General features: G+C 41.9%; 1 protein-coding gene across 3 annotated transcripts in view; it reads left to right on the forward strand.

Moving 5' to 3' along the window:
* The window catches only part of Atp10b (ATPase phospholipid transporting 10B (putative)), a 303657-nt gene that overhangs the window by 216009 nt on the left and 68592 nt on the right, over positions 1–19056 (forward strand). For all 3 annotated transcript variants that reach the window (XM_076578189.1, XM_006971615.4, XM_042283849.2), the window contains 2 exons: positions 599–803; positions 18041–18126. In XM_076578189.1, coding sequence (XP_076434304.1) covers positions 599–803; positions 18041–18126 — 291 coding nt within the window. The remainder of the gene's footprint in view (positions 1–598; positions 804–18040; positions 18127–19056) is intronic.

Consider the following 19056-nt stretch of genomic DNA (forward strand, 5'->3'; position numbering starts at 1 on the left):
CTTGTGATAAGAAGCCATGCAATATAATAGTGCAGTTAACTTCCCCTTAAAGTATTCTTCCTGCCAGGAAAGAAGGGCTCAGCACAACACCTGGTCAACGGCTGGAAATTGTTCAAAATTCTAAATAGGCACAGGGACAGATCTGTTACTAATGGGATTTTATAAACCATGACCAAAAGCAACTTAGGGGAGGGAGAAATTGATTTGGTTCACAATTCTAGGATACAGGCCATTACTGCAGAGGACATCAAGGCAAGATCTTCAAGTGTCACATCCACAATCAAAAGCAGAGAGAAAATAAATGCCTAGATCCTGGCTTACTCACTCTTTAGTCACTACTCAATAAGCCCTCTCTATTCTACTCACATACCACTCAAGACCCCTACCCAGTGAAGGATGCCACCCACACTGGGCTGAGTCAACCAATAATCAAGACAATCTCCTATAAACGTGCCTGCAGGCCAACCTAACCAAGCTATTACCTCAATGGAGACCCTTCCTTGGTGATTTTAGATTGTGGCAGGCTGATATCTAATGTAAACTAGCACACTGAGGAATCTTAAAGCTCACCAAGACCCCTGTCTCCCTTGCACCCCAGAAAGGAGCAGAGCTACATGCAGAAGCGCTGGCAGGATGTGCGTGTGGGGGATTTTGTCCAGATGCGGTGCAATGAAATCATCCCAGCGGACATCCTTCTCCTCTTCTCCTCAGACCCCAGTGGGGTCTGCCACCTGGAAACTGCCAACTTGGATGGAGAGACCAACCTCAAGCAGAGACGTGTTGTGAAGGGCTTCTCACAGCAGGTAAGGCGCTTTCTATATAATCTTACATGGAGACGTCAGAGGCAAGAAGTGAGCTCATCTCTTGGAAAGCTGAATCTGCACTGGCAGAAAGAGAGGTGAAAGTAGCAGGTGCCTCTTTAGAAACTCACTCCTCTCGGGAACCCTCTGGATAACTATCATGTCCATATCACAGATGAGGAAACTGAGGCTAAAAAAGAGTCTGTACCTTGCTGAAGACCTGAGTTCTTAAGTGATGACTGAGTTCATCCACTTAGACAATCTACCTTTGTATTCAAAACCAAGTCCTACAACTGCTCAGTTACAAATGCAACCAACCCTCTCCTCTGCACTCAGCCTAGCCTGCTCGTTCTGCCCAGCTCAGATCTGAGCACGAATCTTTAATATTCCTTTGGCTCCTTCATAACCACCAAAAGATAAAAGCAGTTATTTTCCCCGTGTGTGTGTGTGTGTGTGTGTGTGTGTGTGTGTGTGTGTGTGTGTGTGTAGGTAGGTAGGTAGGTAGGTACACAAATATCTGTGTACCACATCAGGTCTGTCCTCAGAAGCCATCCACCTGTTTATTGAAACAGGGTCTCTCGTGGGTCTGGAGTTTACCAAGCAGGTCATGCTAGCGTTCCATCAAGCTCCAGGGATCCACCTGACTCTACCTTTCCACCACTGGGATTTCAAGCACATACCATGCTCAGCTTTTTTCTTTGAGTTCTGAGGATCGAATTTAAGTCCTCACGCTTGCACAGCAAGTGCTTAGCCAACTAAGCCATCTCCCAGTCCCCATGTTTTTCCTTTTGTGTACCTACCTTAATGACAGGGCTAATCATCTCCTAGGTCAGAGAGCCCTTGTTGACACTTTTGTTATTTCTTTACACTTAACATCAGCAGAGCAGGAGGGCGGAAGAAATGCAGGTAGTTTGGTGGTGACCAACTCCGACTCTGAGCTTTGACAGAACTGGACTTAACTCTAAGTTCTGTTACATATCAGCTGTCTTATTCTATACAAGTCATCACTCTCTCACACCTTGGTTCCTTTATCCAGAAAGAATAGGCAAAAATAATCCCTTTCCTTTAGAGTAATTCTAAACACTAAACGGTATAGACCTGAGTTACTTGGCATGGACATCATCCTGAAAGAGACTGGCAAATGGTTGCTATTAATATCAATGATTTTCATAAACAGTCTGTGGACTAATTGGGTATGATATTCTGGTTTTCTATTAAAATCCTCCTTGTGGGGTTTGATTTCCAACCTGGCACCTTTCTCCACTGATGGGAAAAGAAGAGCTCTGACACTTTGCTGAGGAGAAATTTAAAAAGTCGGGGGATTTGGGAGAAAGAAAGCCAATGTTCCACTCCTATAAGGGTCTCACGAGCTGTAGTTCTATGGCATATACCATTTCTAAAGATGAAACAGTATATTCTGCCTCCACTTGCCGCCTTCACAGTACCTGGATGAGCAGTCCTCAAAATGGGATTTGTCACTATGTGATTGACAGTCATCCTAAGCCTGGTCTCTCCTCTCCGCTTGTGGGCAGGCATGCCAACCATTGTCCCATAGCTTGGCTGCGAGCACGAACCGGAATAGGAAAGCAAGGAGCAAACTGGCAGCTCGGTTCCCACTGCATACACAATAGGTGGTCTCTGTGGCCATCAGCACTGGAGCCCACCTTCACCCATCATTGTCCCTGCACTCACTGCAGTGACCACAGCTCTTTGCCTCTTGGTCTCTGAACCCCGCTGATCTGGCTTGGCCTCTTGGGTTTTATTTCCCTTGGCTTGCCCCTCCCCCACTCACTGGATCACTCTAGGATTTACAAGGAGGAAAGACGAAAGTCTAGTGTACAGTCAAAGTCCTTTAATGAAAGCAGGAACAATCTAGATCTGGCCTTGGGGCCCTGTGACCTACTTCCTTGAGCAGAAACCTTTTTAACCAATACTTACTGTAAGGATTACACATTAAACACGCCGACAATGTGTGCACAGGTGAATCTGACATCATAGTCTGGGTACAGACAAGGGTATCTCAGACTTGGTATTTGGTTCTATTCCTCTCCTTTTAAGTTCTGGAAATAAGCATTTATTTGAGTAAATAGCTCTGTTTTTGCATCTCCAACTTCAGCATCCTCATCCAATTTTAAATCTCATTTCATCTCTCATCTCAAAGCTGTTGAATTTCAGCCATTGACTTTTCTTATTCCTTTGGCCTCAGGTCCTGACTGTTTCTAGTCTATCAATCAGATTCTTTGGGATTTAACTAAAATGAAGCTAGGTGAAAGAATCCTTCATACTCCAGCACCTTAACCATTCAATTTAGCAAATATTTCTAATTCCCACCGGGAATTCCCATAGGACACTTGGCATTTCTTAAAAAGGTAAATTCATATGTGAAAAGAAGAAGATTTATTGACTTGGCTTCTGGAGCTCTTTGTCCTTGTCCTGATTTTTCCTTTGCTCAAGAGCATTTGTGATTCACTATTAACAATAATAAGTTTGAGCCCATCGTTAGAGCTTTGCATAATTAACTTGTCCTTACAACAGCCCAATGGGTGGACACCATCATCGTTCTTGTTTTACAAATAAGGAAAACTAGGGCATAGATAAGTCATGTCCTTCACCCATAGTCACTGAGCTGTAGAGTTGGAACCAGAATTCAAAACCACACTTGTCCTTAAAGCCCATGGTAGCTCATTAAAGCCCAAGGTAGGTCCTTTGGCTGTCACCTTGCATTTACAGAGGGGTGCATATAGGACAATACTTATGTATTATTTATAGATCTTTTCAGACATAAGTAGTGGGTTGCAGGAAGAATAAAGCAGTGGAATTAAAGGATTAAATCCCAGCTCACTCTCTGGACAGGGGAAGTCTTGGCTGCTCTCTACCCACCTACCCACCCTCTTTTCTCCCTATTATCTTTAATGAATAAAATTCCTGAATATACACAGAATTCACTATTAGCTAATGCTGTACCACAGAGTTTCCCCAATGAATTGAACAAAGATATAGATGAGAGTTGTAAGGCAGGAAAACACTGCAAGGATAAATAAGATCAGAAGGCAATAGGCAGCATGTTTTAAATACTGTGCTGTTGGACTTTTCTGGTCCTCTAATAAGTGTCAAAGGAGGAGGGGAGCATGTAATTTCTATTTATTTATACACAGAAATCTTTTATTCCAAGGAACAGATCGCAGAACTGCCATTGGAAGAGTGGGGTCACCCTTAGAGATTTGCTGCAGATACATAATGGGTGCTCAGAATACATCATCACTGTCCCTGGGGAGCTTTCACAAATATCCATACCCTCTCCCATTGCCACAATGAAACAATGACTTATATAACTTGCATAACTTGAAATTTTCCCCCACAAGTTATGTTAATGTAAACTCACTGACACCTTCTCGAAAACTAGAACAAAGGAAAGGCATCATTCCAGTTGGTGGGGATGAGAAGGGTGGGGGGGGTGGGGGAATGACTGCAAATTGCCATCAATCTATGTACTTCTTACGGTGCAGCCACACTTCCAAACACATTATCCTTTGAATCCATACAACCACTCTGTGAGGAGGGCATTACTATCCTCATCTAAGAGATGAAAATTCTGGGAACAGGAAAGGCAGATCTCACTATTGTCTCAGAAGACTTGGAACACCTCCTAATATGATTTGTGTAGGGCCTTGGTGTCTTGAATGAGTCTCAGTGGCTTTTCTTAACTTGTTTTCTCTCTAAATCTCTATAATCCATGAGATCCTTACTCTCCCCAAAGGACTTTTACTTACCTCAGAAATTGCTAGAAGTCCCCACTTAACATGGTATTTTCATTAACCTGAAATGGTGAGAGACTGAAGATGACTTCCTTAGTTAAGCATTTCCCAAGACAAACTATGTCCAACACTGTCCCAAGCTCTTGAAAAATATGGGTCATGGTCAAGTCAAACTAATAAGCTGTACACCACCCCCCATTGGAGGGTCCAGTGTACAATATATAAAGGTCCCTGAGAGCATTTTTTGGAACAACTACTTGTTTACATTCCTATGGAACTTTATGGAAGGGGACATTAACCCAGATTTGCTACAAACATGATCATGGCAGGTGAAAATGACCATTCCTCTGGCCCAAGTAGTTTCATCTTGTCTTTCCACGAGTGGAATTGTACACATCAGGGGCCTCTGATGAGGGCCTGCTTTCTAGGACACTGTGGGGACCAGAGTTTGTGTCCAAATCCTTTGCCCAGAACTAAAATTAGGCCAAAGCCATTACTTTTTCAACTGAAATCTTCCTTGGGAGCCATTTTTGAAATCACAAAATCATTGACCTATATTGGAAATAATAAGTCCCATATCACAATGCCAAGGAAGAGTTGGAAGCAAACAGCCCAACATTATTACTATGCTAAGTTCTATGCCCAGCAGCCAAATGGACTTGACCAGGCATTTAACTTGTTCACTTTTCTTATTTGTGATATTCTGAATTTTGAAGCCTTTGGAAATGAATACCTGTGCCTTTTATTTTGGTAAATATAAAAGCTACTAAACAGAAAGGATCAGAAATGAATTCTCCTAATCAATACTCTAGATCAAATATGTTTTTGCTTTTCTATCACCTAAATGACTGAAACTTAAGCCCTACAAAAGCATGTATCCAATTGTTTTCCTGTGTCAGGAATATGCTAAGCTAAGCCCAAATGTGGGCTGGCCATTTCAGCATCATCTAAGAGGTACTCAGCAATAGGGAATTGCAGTGATTTTAACAAGAGTCCCTGGCAGTTCACATGCATATTGAACTTTGAAAAGCAATGTCTGAGGGCAACACTGATTAATATTTGTGGTTTGTATTAATTAATTAATATTTGAACTCTTTGTTGAGCATCCATTTTAACTACTATAGCTTTCACCCCACCAATAGTTACTGCTTGAAAGCATTAGTTAAGTTAGAAACAATCATTCTCTGCAGTGGAAGTACTGATTTTAGCACATTTAGAAACAAGAGCACTTGCCTACAAATGAGTTGTGGTCCAGTGAGAGCAAAAGTTTCACCATCTCAAAACCTCAAGGAGAACAAAAGATGGTTGCCTGCCCTGAGAACCAGGGAAAATTTGCTTTCCTGGTAGAAATGGAGTTTGGTAATAAGTCCTGACCATGACAAGTTGTTCAAAATTCTATCAAAAATATTTAGTGCTTTCTTTGGGGAAGGCTGGAAGGGCAGGAGGAGGGAGAAGGGGGATCTGTAATTAGTATGCAAAATAAATATTAAAATCTCTTAATAAAAAATAATATTTAAAGAATATTTAGTGCTTTCTAGTTTATCACTGAGGAATAGTGGTTACATTTCTTGAGTCATTTAATACATGATCTATATGATAATATATAGTACTATATAACATCAATGTGTAACATAAGTCAAGCTTGTGCTGCATACAATGAGTTGTCTTCTAAGGGTTTTATGCCTATGATATCTTGTTATTTCTCACAGAACCCTATGGGTAGGCACTTCTCTGATGCCCAGAAGAAGTAAAGTAATAACAGCTCTATTACCCTGCTAGTCGTGGGCTAAACTCACATTAAACTCAGACAGGCTTTTCATTTCTGACTTTTATTGGGGAAATTTTCAATTATATACAAAAACTAGAGAATGAGATGATACATCTTTATGTACCCATCGCCTAATTTAAATGAGCCACACAGAATTAAACCTGGTCATCTATTCCCCCTCCCTCTTTAGCTCTGAAAAGTATTTTTAAGCAAATCACCAACATGTTAGCACTTCTCCTGCAGATATCAAATAAGTATCTATCTCTGAATGATAAGTTCTTCAAGTATACCATCATCATGCCTGTAAAACACCAATAATTCTTTGATATTAACTTTCAAGTCAGTGGTCTTGACTGTTAGCTAGTGTGTGTGTTTGAATCAGACATTAATTATTGAGGTTAATGTCCCACATTTTTTCCACTTTCAAGTTTCCCACTTAGCTCTCTTCTTTCCTTGCATGGTTGGTATCAAGTTGTTTAATAAGCAAAAATGTTTATTCTACAAAATTCCCCATAACCTGAATTTATCTGATTTTATTGTGTCCCTGTGGTATCATTTAATACATTCCCCTTTCTAGTGTATTTCTATAAGTTGGTAATTGGATCCAGTGTGCCTAAATTAGATTAGAATGGACTGTGGTTTGGGGAATGGGTTCATAGGAAACATGGTGTAGTGGTTACTTTTCTCTTGCTATGATAAAATACTGAGTGAAAGCAACTTAAGGAAGAATGACATTTGACTTACAGTTCCAGAGGAATATAGTTCATAATGGCAAGAAGGTACAGCATGGGGAAAGAGTAAGAAACTAGTTTATCACATTTCATCCATGCACAGGAAGAGGAGAGGTAAAACAGGAAGCTGTGCAAGGCTGTAAAACCTCAAAGCCCGCCCCCAATAATATACTTCCTGTAGCAAAGCTACATCTCCTAAAGGCTCCAGAACCTCCCCAAACAGCCAACTTGGGACTAAGTGTTCAAATTCACCAGCCAACAGGGAATATTTCTTATTCAAACCACCACACACAGTGTATGAACATCTCACATGGTTGTCTTTTCTGTGCCTGGTGATGATCAGTTAGAGCCATAAATTCAATGGAATTTTTAAAGTGGTTGCCCCCCCCCCGTGAGAGTGTGTGTGTGTGTGTGTGTGTGTGTGTGTGTGTGTGTGTGTGTGTGTTTGCATATATAGGCCAGGACTTGACACGGCTATCTCTCTCCACAAAATGTTTTAAGACTGAGTCTTGTAGATTGGGTAGTCAAACATGCTCTTGGAATACTCCTGCCTCTACCTTGCCAGTGCTGGGATTACAGGCTCACATCACTATTTTAAACCTTGGTTGCATATAACGAAATACTGACTAAAAATACCTTGCCCTAAATGAAAATTTATTTGAAAAATACAAGGTGAGTGGTGAGTGGGCCTTAGATCTTGTGGTACCAGGAAGTCAGAATCAGTCAGGATAAGCTCCACCTCTTGTGTTTCCATCTTTGACCCCCACCTGCCCTTTGATTCCCAGAGAGGACTAATCAGTCTTCTCTAAATCAAGAAAGCATCCCAGAGAAAGCGACTGATGAGCTCAGGTTGGGTACCACACACCCATACCTGGAACAATCAACTATGGCCCAAGGGGTAGGATCCTCAGAGTGGCATCCTCCACTTGAAAGTCATGAGCAGAATTGATCTGTGGAGAGGTTTCTGAGCTGCAAAGTAGTTGGTCTCCATCACAACTATTCCAGACCCTGACAGTGAAATCCTAAATTACATACAACCAAGACTGTCCAACATACTGGGGAGGGTCTGGATGTCCTCTGCCTTTCTCCTGTACTCCCCCATGCTGGTCTCTGTTCCCCAAAGCCTGCTGTCTTAGCTCCTCTGCCTTCCCAGCAGTTATTCTTCTCTGGGCTCCCATAGACCTCACCACATCTCATTCTTCTTTGCCATTGTCTTGCAGTTAATCAATTCACTTTCTCATCCAATACTGTTGGATGTCTAACCATTACCAGGTGCCAGGCTTGGGTTTTCATTGCCATTGTTTATCAGCAGAGGTGACACGTTATGATTGTATCTTCTGTGAACAGCTCAATATAGCTTTTCAAGCTGAAATTTATACTCTGTTCTTTATGACCTCTTTTGCCAAAAGCACTGGAGTTTTGTATTGTTTTCTTGTGTGTTTGTTATCCATAACAAGACAGTTTTGTGCAGGAAAGGTTTGTCTTTGCAGTGAATACTCCCTTAAGACATGGCTTCCCATCTGATAGCAGCTGTCCATAGTTTATGCCTTGTGTCACTCACTCGTTTATTTGGTCACTGCATATAGATGGAAGGTCTTCTCTGTGGGGTATGTAATAACATAGTCCTGGAGGTTGAAGAGAAAATAAACATGAGGCAAGGGATGGGCTAGGCCTAGTTGAGAATTAATTGAGAATTAATGAATAAATGAAATAGTCCTTCATAAACAGCTCTACTGATAATTCATTTTGGAAATGATCAGGGGACAAAATACTTCTTTTTCCAGTATTTCCTTAGAATGTCAAACCGATACTTTATTAGGGAAATGTCACAGCAAGACCTTAAGATTTATCAGCCTCGAATAAAAAAATAGAATATTCATCTACTTGGAAAAGGGAAACTCAATCTGCAAGGAATCATTAGTGTCCCATTCACATGCTCTTCCAGCCCAAGCCACGTTCTCATGTATGGCAGAGGCTGTGGCAGGAAGGCTGTCCAGGGTGACTGGGGCTGTAGACTAGCCCCTCCTCCAGAGACAGAGGGAAGGGACTGATCATCACTCTTGTGGTTGTCTTGAAAAGGACTCTCTTCAACCAAGAACTAGAAAGGTTGTCAAGTGCCAGTAACTTTTAATAGCTTCAGATAGGATTCTCAGAAATGGAGAGTTCTTCATTTGCATTCCACAAGGAGACCTCAGTCACCTCAGTCATTTAACTGAAGTGTGGCAAACATTTGTTTTCACACTTTAGATAATCTAGTAATGCATTTTTTTCCCTTAAAATAATGAGTAAAGGAGAATGAAAAGACATTTTCCAAGTCTACAGAATTTCTCCACACTGCTTCCTTAGTTGGCATGGTGCTCTACCAGCCTTGTAACCCCACCTTAATGTGGTCCAGGATCAGCCTATAGAGAGGTGTCCCTGGCCCTGCTTTGCTGTGCTAATTCCAGAAGTCTTCATGGTGGCCCCATGCCTGAGCACCATGGAGAAAAGGACTCAACAGTAAGCGAGCATAGTGCTGACTGGTCCCGCTCTTCTTTTTAACAGACATCTGCCTCATAGCAAAAACTGGATGAATACATGTGTTCTGTGTTAGAGGAAAGTCTGGCTGTTTCCTTTCCTTCCGTGAGCAAAGGATTTCTTGAATGACAGAGGGGTTTCAAAACAATCTGAAACATGCTTCCTGTACTCTAAGAACTTAGGACTGTTGGTCACTGTTACTTTATATCAGTGGTTCTCTACCTTCCTAATACTGTGACCCTTGAATATAGTTCCTCATGTTGTGGTGATCCCCAACCATAAAATTATTCTCATAATTTTATAACTACTTCTTAATTGTAATTCTGCTACTGTTATGAATCATTAATATAAATATCTGATATTTCCAATGGTCTTAGATGACCTCCTGTGAGAGGGCCACTGGACCCCCAGTAGGTCATGACCCAAAGGTTGACAATCACTGCTTTATGACATCAAGACCCTGTGTGACTACAAAATAATGTAGTAATGCTTTCAGTGTTTATTTACAAAGGAAATATTGATTGAACAAAGCTACTGTGCAATTGGTGACCTTTTGTGGGAATTAGTCATTTACCAATACTGGTTAAAAACAGGGGTCTTGAAACAAAAGACCATGAATATGGAAAGGGAGGCATATGGGTAGGATGGGAGGACAACACAGGTCTGAGTGAGATAAAATAGAATGCAGAGAGAAAACAAACTGGATTATTAAATACATGTATGAAATTGCCATAGACTAAATGTAACCACTTAAAATATAAATGATTTGGAAAATAATAGTTATTATTAAAATAATAATAAAGTAGAATTCTCACAACATTTAAAAAGTAATGCTACATCTATGTCTGAAAGTTGGTTTTGCCCTACAGATAGCACTGTGGTTCATGAAGGAAGCTCAGGGACAATAAAGCCTACCAACTAACAAACAGGAACCACTGAGAATCTGACAATTTAATAAGATGTTATGATTACATGTGAGTGGTTTGATAATAAGAATCGTCTAGATTTAAAGAAGAGACTACTATGATGTGTGGTAAGAGATGGGATATTAGGAGGTATAATTGTTGGGCTTATATCTGAAAATGAAAAGTTTTAAGGATGGCCAACACAGAAAATTTGAGAACAAATCATTAAAAAGGCCTAGAGTCTCTGTTCTGTAGACAAACAACACTAAACACCTGCAGTAACAGATTAAAAGAAGCTCTGGAAATGAGGCAATTGGGAGCTCAATCGAGATGTGTGATCTTAGACAAGTTCCTGGGTATCATCAACACTCAGTTTTCCTTCCAATAAAAGGGGATCAATTTGTTCTGAACACTTAGTCAATTTAGTAAAATCAAATACGATAAAGTAAATAAAGAGTTTCATTCTGTGAATCAGAATTTTACCAAATCTCATTTTTTTTCTAAAAGCCCACAAGGAAATGTGTCATGTGCCCATGGAATTGACTAGGACACTGTAGTGATGGGGGTTCTTTTTTTCACAAGTAACAGAATTCTAGGTGACTGGTTCTAGGTAACTGAAACAAAAGAAAACTGCTGTAAAAATGTGGTACAGGAGGGAAAAGAAGGAAGAAGCATGTACTATGGCTCAGAGGATGAAAAGAAAGCTTGACAATTTTTGGCTTAGAAACCACAAGGAAGAAACCAAGATGGTGACGAAGAATTGGAAGCAGTGATCACTTGATGGTCTTGTTTGATTTTCCTTCTTGTTTGATTTCCTTGAGTGAGTCATAGCACTCACCTCACAGTCCCACAGTGGGAGAGTCTAGCAGGCAGGACATCAAGATATAAGCGGGGAGATGAGGGGACTTGGGGGGCTTGTTTTGCAAAGACTGTGAAAGGGAAGATGAGTAAATGTGGCAATGGTCCACAACAATTTCAAAAGATAAAGCATGTACTTGTTTAGCCAGTTTTATTGAACAACTTGATAATCCATTGTGAAAATAATGGGAAGTAAACCTAGAAGAATAAACCTGGAGGAACATGCCAGGGATTTCCCCTTCTATCCTGTTCTAGCTGTTGGGATATACTCCAGCCCAATTGCTTCAGCTTGAATTTCCTTGGTGCCCTTGACAGTGGCCAGCTTACTGTATCTGGGACACAGGTCAGAAAAGAGTAATGCAACCTGAGAAGCTATTACACCCTGACGTTTAGCCCACTTTGTTTTGCTTTCAAAGGTATGATCATGGACACACCTGAACAAGACTGGGAACTGTGTGTTGTTTTATGGCTGTAGTAATTGTTTTATGTCAACAGCCACTTCCGCCTTTCTGAGTCCCGTTCTCTTTCCCCAAGACTCGTGTCCTGATATCCAATAAATACTCAAATTCATGAATGAGTAAAGAATGAATGCATGAGACCTCAACTTTGAAGACAGTTTTTATGAATGAGCTATCCTAATTTAGCTGTAGTGAATGAGCTATTAGTGTATAGTTTCCTTAGAACACTCTCTCCAGCTCCCACTTCATCCTCTGAAACCATGGTGGCATGCCTATTGAAACAAGGCATTCTGGGATTTGCCCTAGAGAAATATTATAGTCTTCTGGAAGCTTCACAGGCCTAGGCATGCACATGTGACGTGGACACAGCACTACAGCTCATTAGTGAATAAGACATTCACTAATGAGCTATTCACTAATGAGCTGTAGTGAAAACATGACCACTTGGGTAGGAAAGAGTTTATTTCACCTTACAGCTTATCCATATAAAGGAAAGTCCAGACAAGAAAAGGAAGCAGAGGCCATGGAAGAGTACTGCTTACTGGCTTACTCCTCCTGGCTTGCTAATTTTACTTTCTTATAAACCCTAGGACTCCCTGCCTGTGGATGGCACCACCCACTGTGGGCTGGGTCCTTCCATATCCATCAAGAAAATGCCCCCACAGATTTTCCCACAGGCCAATCTGATGGAGGTGATTCTGCAACAGAGGCTCCCTCTTCCCAGATGACTCCAGCTTGTATCACATTGACAAAAGAGCTAACTAACATAAAAGTCAAAGAATTCCCATAAAAGAAGTGGCCTCTTCCTACAAATGAAAGTTAAGATTGGACCTGGTTTTATCAGGATATTGCTGGGATGATAGTAAGTTGATGAGTGAACAGTAATCAGTATGATATACCCATTGACTCAGAAATCCATGATGTTGATACAGAATACAGTAAAGAATATACAATCATTACTATACCTTAAAGATGCCAGGAAAGATCATCAAAGATTTTTACTGTATTTTGCTGATAACTCCAACTTAGCACTTATTATACTTAGTTTTATCAGAGAGTATGCAGAGGGAAACAGAGCTAAAATAAACAAGATTTCAAGAAAAAAAAAAAAAGATTGTACCTGGGACTGTCCTGATTGTGTTGGACAGTCTTTACAGTGACGTCTATCACTACATCATCTTCCATATACTTTCCTTAGAACACTCTCTCCAGCTCCTGCTTTTTCCTCTGAAACCCTGGTGGCATGCCTATTGAAACAAGGCATTCAGTGATTTGCCCTAGAGAACGATCACAGTCTTCCAGAAGCTGCACAGACCTAGGCATGCACATGTGACGTGGACACAGCACTGTGAGGCAGAACCATAAAAATAAAAGGGCAGCTAACTCTAGTTGGCTGAGGTGAAAGGGTATACCAGGATTAGGTGGGTTTCACAGAAGAAATAGTTAAAAAAAAAAAAAACAATGATAAAATAAAATCCCCCAAAGACTATTTTCTGGACCATTTTTGATGCCAAAATGTCTACCCTTACCCTTTATGGGTACTGTACTTTCAAGCACAAATATACTTGGGAAAGGCGGCATTGTAGTGCATATTACTGGAAGTGAGTTTATAGGTTCTCCACAATATATTAGGGAATGAATCATTCCATTATATCTATTACATAAGTGAAAACAGAAAAAGGAATAAGGCTAAGAACTCAGTAATCTTTCCTCCATGCACCCAAATAAGACTGTGATTTCAAGAGTGACATTGCTGGAGTCAGTGGTCCTAAGGACAAAGCTGCCTTCCTTGCTTGCTGTTTGCTGATGGCCCAGGGAAGGCATGGCTTCTACCTGAGTCTTAGTTCCTTTGGCTGTAAAATGAGGGTAGTCAATAGAACCTACCTGACAGGACTAATCACTAAAGAAAGAGCGTGTATAAAATACTTGATGGTTGGCCTATAATAAGCACTGAACAAATGCTGCAGAAATCATCATCATGGGAGAGTGAAAGGAACAGGCTATGATGGTGATGCCAGCAACAGTGACGTCAGTGATATGAGCTGTTATCCTCACTGTTACATACCAACCAGGGGACGATGCTCGGTTTATTCTCATCTGTACACTTGTCCATGTCTCCTAAAGTTACTGTGGGAACTTAGGAGCATGTGCCTGGCACAGAAAAAGTATGCAAGAGAGGTTGATCTGCCCCAAAGCCCTGCAGAGACATGCACTTTGCTCTGAAAGGGCCAAAGAGCAGCAGTTTAGGGAAAAGACCAATTCAACATTAATAAATTGGTTGGATGAGCTTTACCCAGGAACTACAATAACCTAGGGGTTGGTGAGGTGAGCCCCACCCCAGCTGGGAAGAGAATCAAAGTTGTTGAGCTTGGTTGATATTGGGTGGCCTGGTGATTATATCCATCTTTCCACAGTCACAGACACTTCCCCTGGAGGAACCACAGCTTGTCCTTACAGGCAAAAAGGGCCACAAGGTCATGTTTAGAGGAAATGGTTTGAGGGGCTTAAGGGCTAACTCAGTGGTTAAAAGAGCATGTTCTGCTCTTTCGAAGGACCCAAGTTTTGTTGCCACAGCAGAAGGCTCACAACTGACCACCCAAAGGGATACAACATCCTCTTCTAGCCTCTTAGGATACCTGCACTCACATGTCCATACCACAGACACATACTTTTAAATAATAATAATAATAAATATCTGAAAAAGCAGTTTTCCTATGTCCATTGCAGTTCATCTTGGAAAGTGCAGGATTCAACCAAGGAAACAGGTAGCTAGAGAGAGCAAGGTCAGCCCTCCTAAAGGAGAAGAAGAGAGAGGACCCATGGACAGTGCCCAGAAAGAAGGAAGAGAGAAAGGATACAGCAGAAGGTTCACCTTGAGCAAGCACGGGGGCACGAGGCTCAAACTTCACCATGGCCGTGACTGGAGCCCCAAAGGGTGCGATTCGATAGGCAGCAAGGATCTCAGAGTGGCTGCAGGATTACTAGCTCTCAGACCCCGCTGCCTCTCCTCTCTCCCCTCCACAAGCTGAGGGGTTGCGGGTCAGCGCCAAAGCACACAGCCTGATCAGGAGCGCAAAAGCAGCTGACAAATGACAGCGTGACTTGTCATCATCTCAGGACTCACGGTTTGTCCCTGAAAGAATCGATACCTGGAGGGACGAGAGTCATATTTTCAGAGACTCCTGTCTGGGTAATTTATTTCAAGTAAGAAGAGAGTTTACTTATGTTGGCACCCCCGTGGGTGCAGTGGACAGTATATTTACACAAAGATAGAAAACACTATCGTTTCTTCAAAATCAGATTGCCCCCTGGAACAACTGTAGCTGACAACTCTGAGTGATAAGTTTACTCACTCACTCATATGCTCCCAGCTCTACCCAGGGGCCATTCCCACCACTGCCTTCAGCCCTGCTGACTTCTGTCTGCGCAGAGGGACACACGTTGCAAAATTCTCCCACACAGATTCCATCTCCTAAGGCACCAGCGAGCTATCGAGGCAGGGTTGGTGACACTAGCTCCATTTGACAGGGGAAGAAACCAAGGCTCCAGAGTTCAGCACAGGATTATTGGGGGGGGGGGGGACGACCAGAGTTGGAAAGCAACATCTGTCTCCTCATGCCTAGGTATGTTTTAGCTGTGTCATAGCTGAAACAACTTCAAGAAAGGAGAGTTTTTCATCAAAGCAACACAAATGAAAATGATATAAATATTGAATGAGAAGGAATAGGGTGGATCTTTGCAACTGGCCTTTTCAGGGGTTCCTAAAACAATATTTAAACTGACATTCAAAAATGTTCAAGACAGGCTGGGAAAGAGGGTTCAGTAAGTAGCATGCTTGCTACAAGGATGTAAGGACCTGGCTTTGGCTTCCAGCACCTATGTGAAAAGTAGGGTATAGAAGTGTCTGCCTGTAATCTCAGTGTGAGGGACAGTAAGATAGGAAGAGATGTAGTGCCTGCTGATCAGCTAGTCTAGTTTAATCAGTGATTCAGTAAGAAACCTTGTCTCAAAATACTATAAATAAGGTGTAGAGCATTGAGGAAGGCATAATATATTGACCTCTGACCTACACATACACACACATACATGTACATACACTGTTTGAAGAAATATTCCAGATATGTGACCACTAACTCATTTTTGAAATGCAAGAATGTATGCAAAAATGCATACATGTATATGTTTATGGCTATTTCTAAACCCTGGAAATAGATGCATAAGCATGTTGGCTATTGGCCGTGGCTGTCTCTAGTTAGTGTGCTTATCACCCTTTTTTTTTTTTTTTGCTGCTGTTAGTATTGTTTAAAGACAGTGTCTTGCAGTGTAGCCAGCTTGGCATTGAACTTGTGACTCTGCTGCCTCAGCACACTGAGTGCTGGAATTACCATCTTTATCATGAAAAGCCCACCTTTTCCCTCTCGCATTTCTGTATTAGTATGGTGGCCACTAGCCACATGTACCTACTCAAGTTTAGTTTAAATTCAATTAAATTTGAAAAATAATCCCTGGGTCAAACCAGCGTACTTCAAATGCTCAGTGGCCACACCTCACTGATGGCTTCCATATCAGATGATGCAGACTTGGATTATCCATTGTTGGGCAGCTCTGGACTACACACAAACCACACACTATCAGAGAAGCATAGTCAGTACAGCCACATTCCTTTTTCATATTTTTTTATTCTTTGACAGTTTCATACACTTATACCATGAATATTGATCATATCCACTCATGACAATTCCCTTCACCTCCTCCCTAGTGCCCTCCACCCAATCAATCCCCCTCCCAACTTCATATCTTTATTTACTATTATTAATAACCCCCTGAATCCAATTAGTGCTGCATGTAAGTGCATGGCCTGCTCCATGGGAGGGATTTTATGCCTGGTACAGTAAACCTGGTCCAAAGCCTATGACTATGGTGATCATTGGTCCTAGATAGGAACCTACAGTTATTTTTGCTGAATGTTCATGCTATCAAGCTGCATTCTATGACATGGCCTTGCACAGCTTGGGTCCCAGGACACAGACTAGGGATAATAAGGAAATGAAAAAATGGCAGAGACATATACAATAAAGTTGGGATCGAGTTATCTGGGCTCTCACATAGGGAAGGCGCAGCACCCAGGAAGCTCAGTGTGTTTATTATATTCAACTAAACAAGGTAGTATATACAATTAACTGCATGCAGTTGAACATAGAGACAGGGTTATTACATATAAACAAGGAGGCAGGGTTAGCTAATATAGGTAGGAGGAGTCTCTGTAGGGGACTAGTCTTAAAGCCATAAACATGGAAAGAATACCTATGTGGAGATTTTCTTTTTTTTTTCTTTTTTTAAATTTTATTTTATAATTGGATTTAATTTCACATATCAGCCACGGATTCCCCTGTCCTCCCTCCTCTGCCCACCCCCACCCTCCCCTCAGCCCTCCCCCCATCCCCATCTCCTCCAGGGCAAGGACTCCCCTGGGAATTCAGCTCAACCTGGTAGATTCAGTCCAGGCAGGTCCAGTCCCCTCCTCCCAGGCTGAGCAAAGTGTCCCTGCATAGGCCCCAGGTTCCAAACAGCCAGCTCATGCACTAAGAACAGGTCCCGGTCCCACTGCCCGGGTGCCTCCCAAACAGTCATACACTATCAACATTCACACTCACACCAGAGGAAGGTTTTGCTACTTCTCTGTGTCTGAGGCATTGATCATTGATATGGCTGTGCCCATATAAACAATATAGATTCACTCAGAACTTCATTTTCTCCCTATAATTCTAAATATATATGTTTATATTCATAGATTTGTGTGCTTTCAGCTTTGGTTAGGGAAGCTTCTTTTTGCAGTGGGTAATGGTTAATGAGGATACTTGTAACTGGTCAAAATAGCAAATATAGGTACTGTGTATGTAGCTATGGGTGGGTCATCTATACCAGCCTCCCACCATCCAATGCTCAGGGAACTTCATGGAAGAGGGAGGCAGCAAGAATTTGTGAGCCTGTGCGTGGGAGGAGAGCTGTGAAATGCTGATGTCTGCTATATCCACCTTCCTTCAATCTACTCCCAACTCTGTGTTCCTATTGACTTTCTTCTCCTTAATGAAGACTTAACTTTAACCTAGCATGCTGCCAGGATCACAGTGTGGCAAAGCACGGTGGCCTCATTTGTAATGCCCATAGCAGCAATTAGCTCTCCCCACGATCCTATGAAGACTAAATCCCTTTGATGCAACCACCTCACAGTGTTCTCTCTTTTGCAGGAGGTGCAGTTCCAACCCGAGTACTTCCACAGTACCATCATATGTGAGAGGCCCAACAACCACCTCAGCAAGTTTAAGGGTTATATGTAAGTACTTAAGACCCCTGGGCTACTGGTGAACACCTGCTCTGCTGCTGGAAAAATATATTTACTTGAAATGACCAGACAGTTGAGTCCATATCCTGGGGTTAAGATTGTCGAGTTTTAAAGACCTGGGCTTGAGGCATAGGTCTCCCAACAATAAGCTGGATTGGTTTGCTTACCTGTCAGTTTCTCAGGTGCCATCTCTGCAGAGTAAAATTTATAATACCTGTGTCACAGGACTTCTCTTCCCTAAAAATCAAAGTGTCTATCACATGCAGAACTCGGATTAGCAAAACTGGACAAAATTAAATGCCCAGTTCATCACAGATGTCTATGTCTGAATTATCACTATTCTTCCACCTCAGAATTTTACTATAATTCTGGCCCCCATCAGACAGCTGACCTACTTGCAAAGTAAGAGTCACAAGCATGGGTATAAGTAAATGTCTAGCCTTGTCATTGCTATAGCAGTGCTCAGAGCACTTTTGCAGAATACCATCTGTGTGGTCTTTACAGCCACCCAAGGAAATGGGGACCGTTGTCTCCATGTTTCAGATGTGGAATCTTGTGCTCTAGATGTCTGGATTTGCCCTAAGTTTCACAGCAGGTACCAAACAACCCAAACCTGATGTGGTTTTGATTGCCCTGCTTCACAGAGTTCAACTGTGTTGGGCCCACCTCTCACCAAAAGGGTTCCAGGCCACTGAGCTGTTTCTTTCCCAGACAGGCTCTCAGCCCATATATGCTGTCATGAGGAGGAATACAAGAAGAGAAAAAGAAGAATACAGAAGATGCCAACAGAAGCCTTGAAACTTTACTTTTCAAATACACAGGAAGGGCTGATGGAGATAGGTAGAGAAGGACGTGAGCTGGGGAAGTGTTCTTTGTGTGCATCTGTCAAAGAAGAAGCTGTTCATTGTCTCTGGCAAGCAT

The sequence above is a fragment of the Peromyscus maniculatus genome, chromosome 8 (genome assembly GCF_049852395.1).
Source record: "Peromyscus maniculatus bairdii isolate BWxNUB_F1_BW_parent chromosome 8, HU_Pman_BW_mat_3.1, whole genome shotgun sequence".
Classification (NCBI taxonomy): Eukaryota; Metazoa; Chordata; class Mammalia; order Rodentia; family Cricetidae; genus Peromyscus; species Peromyscus maniculatus.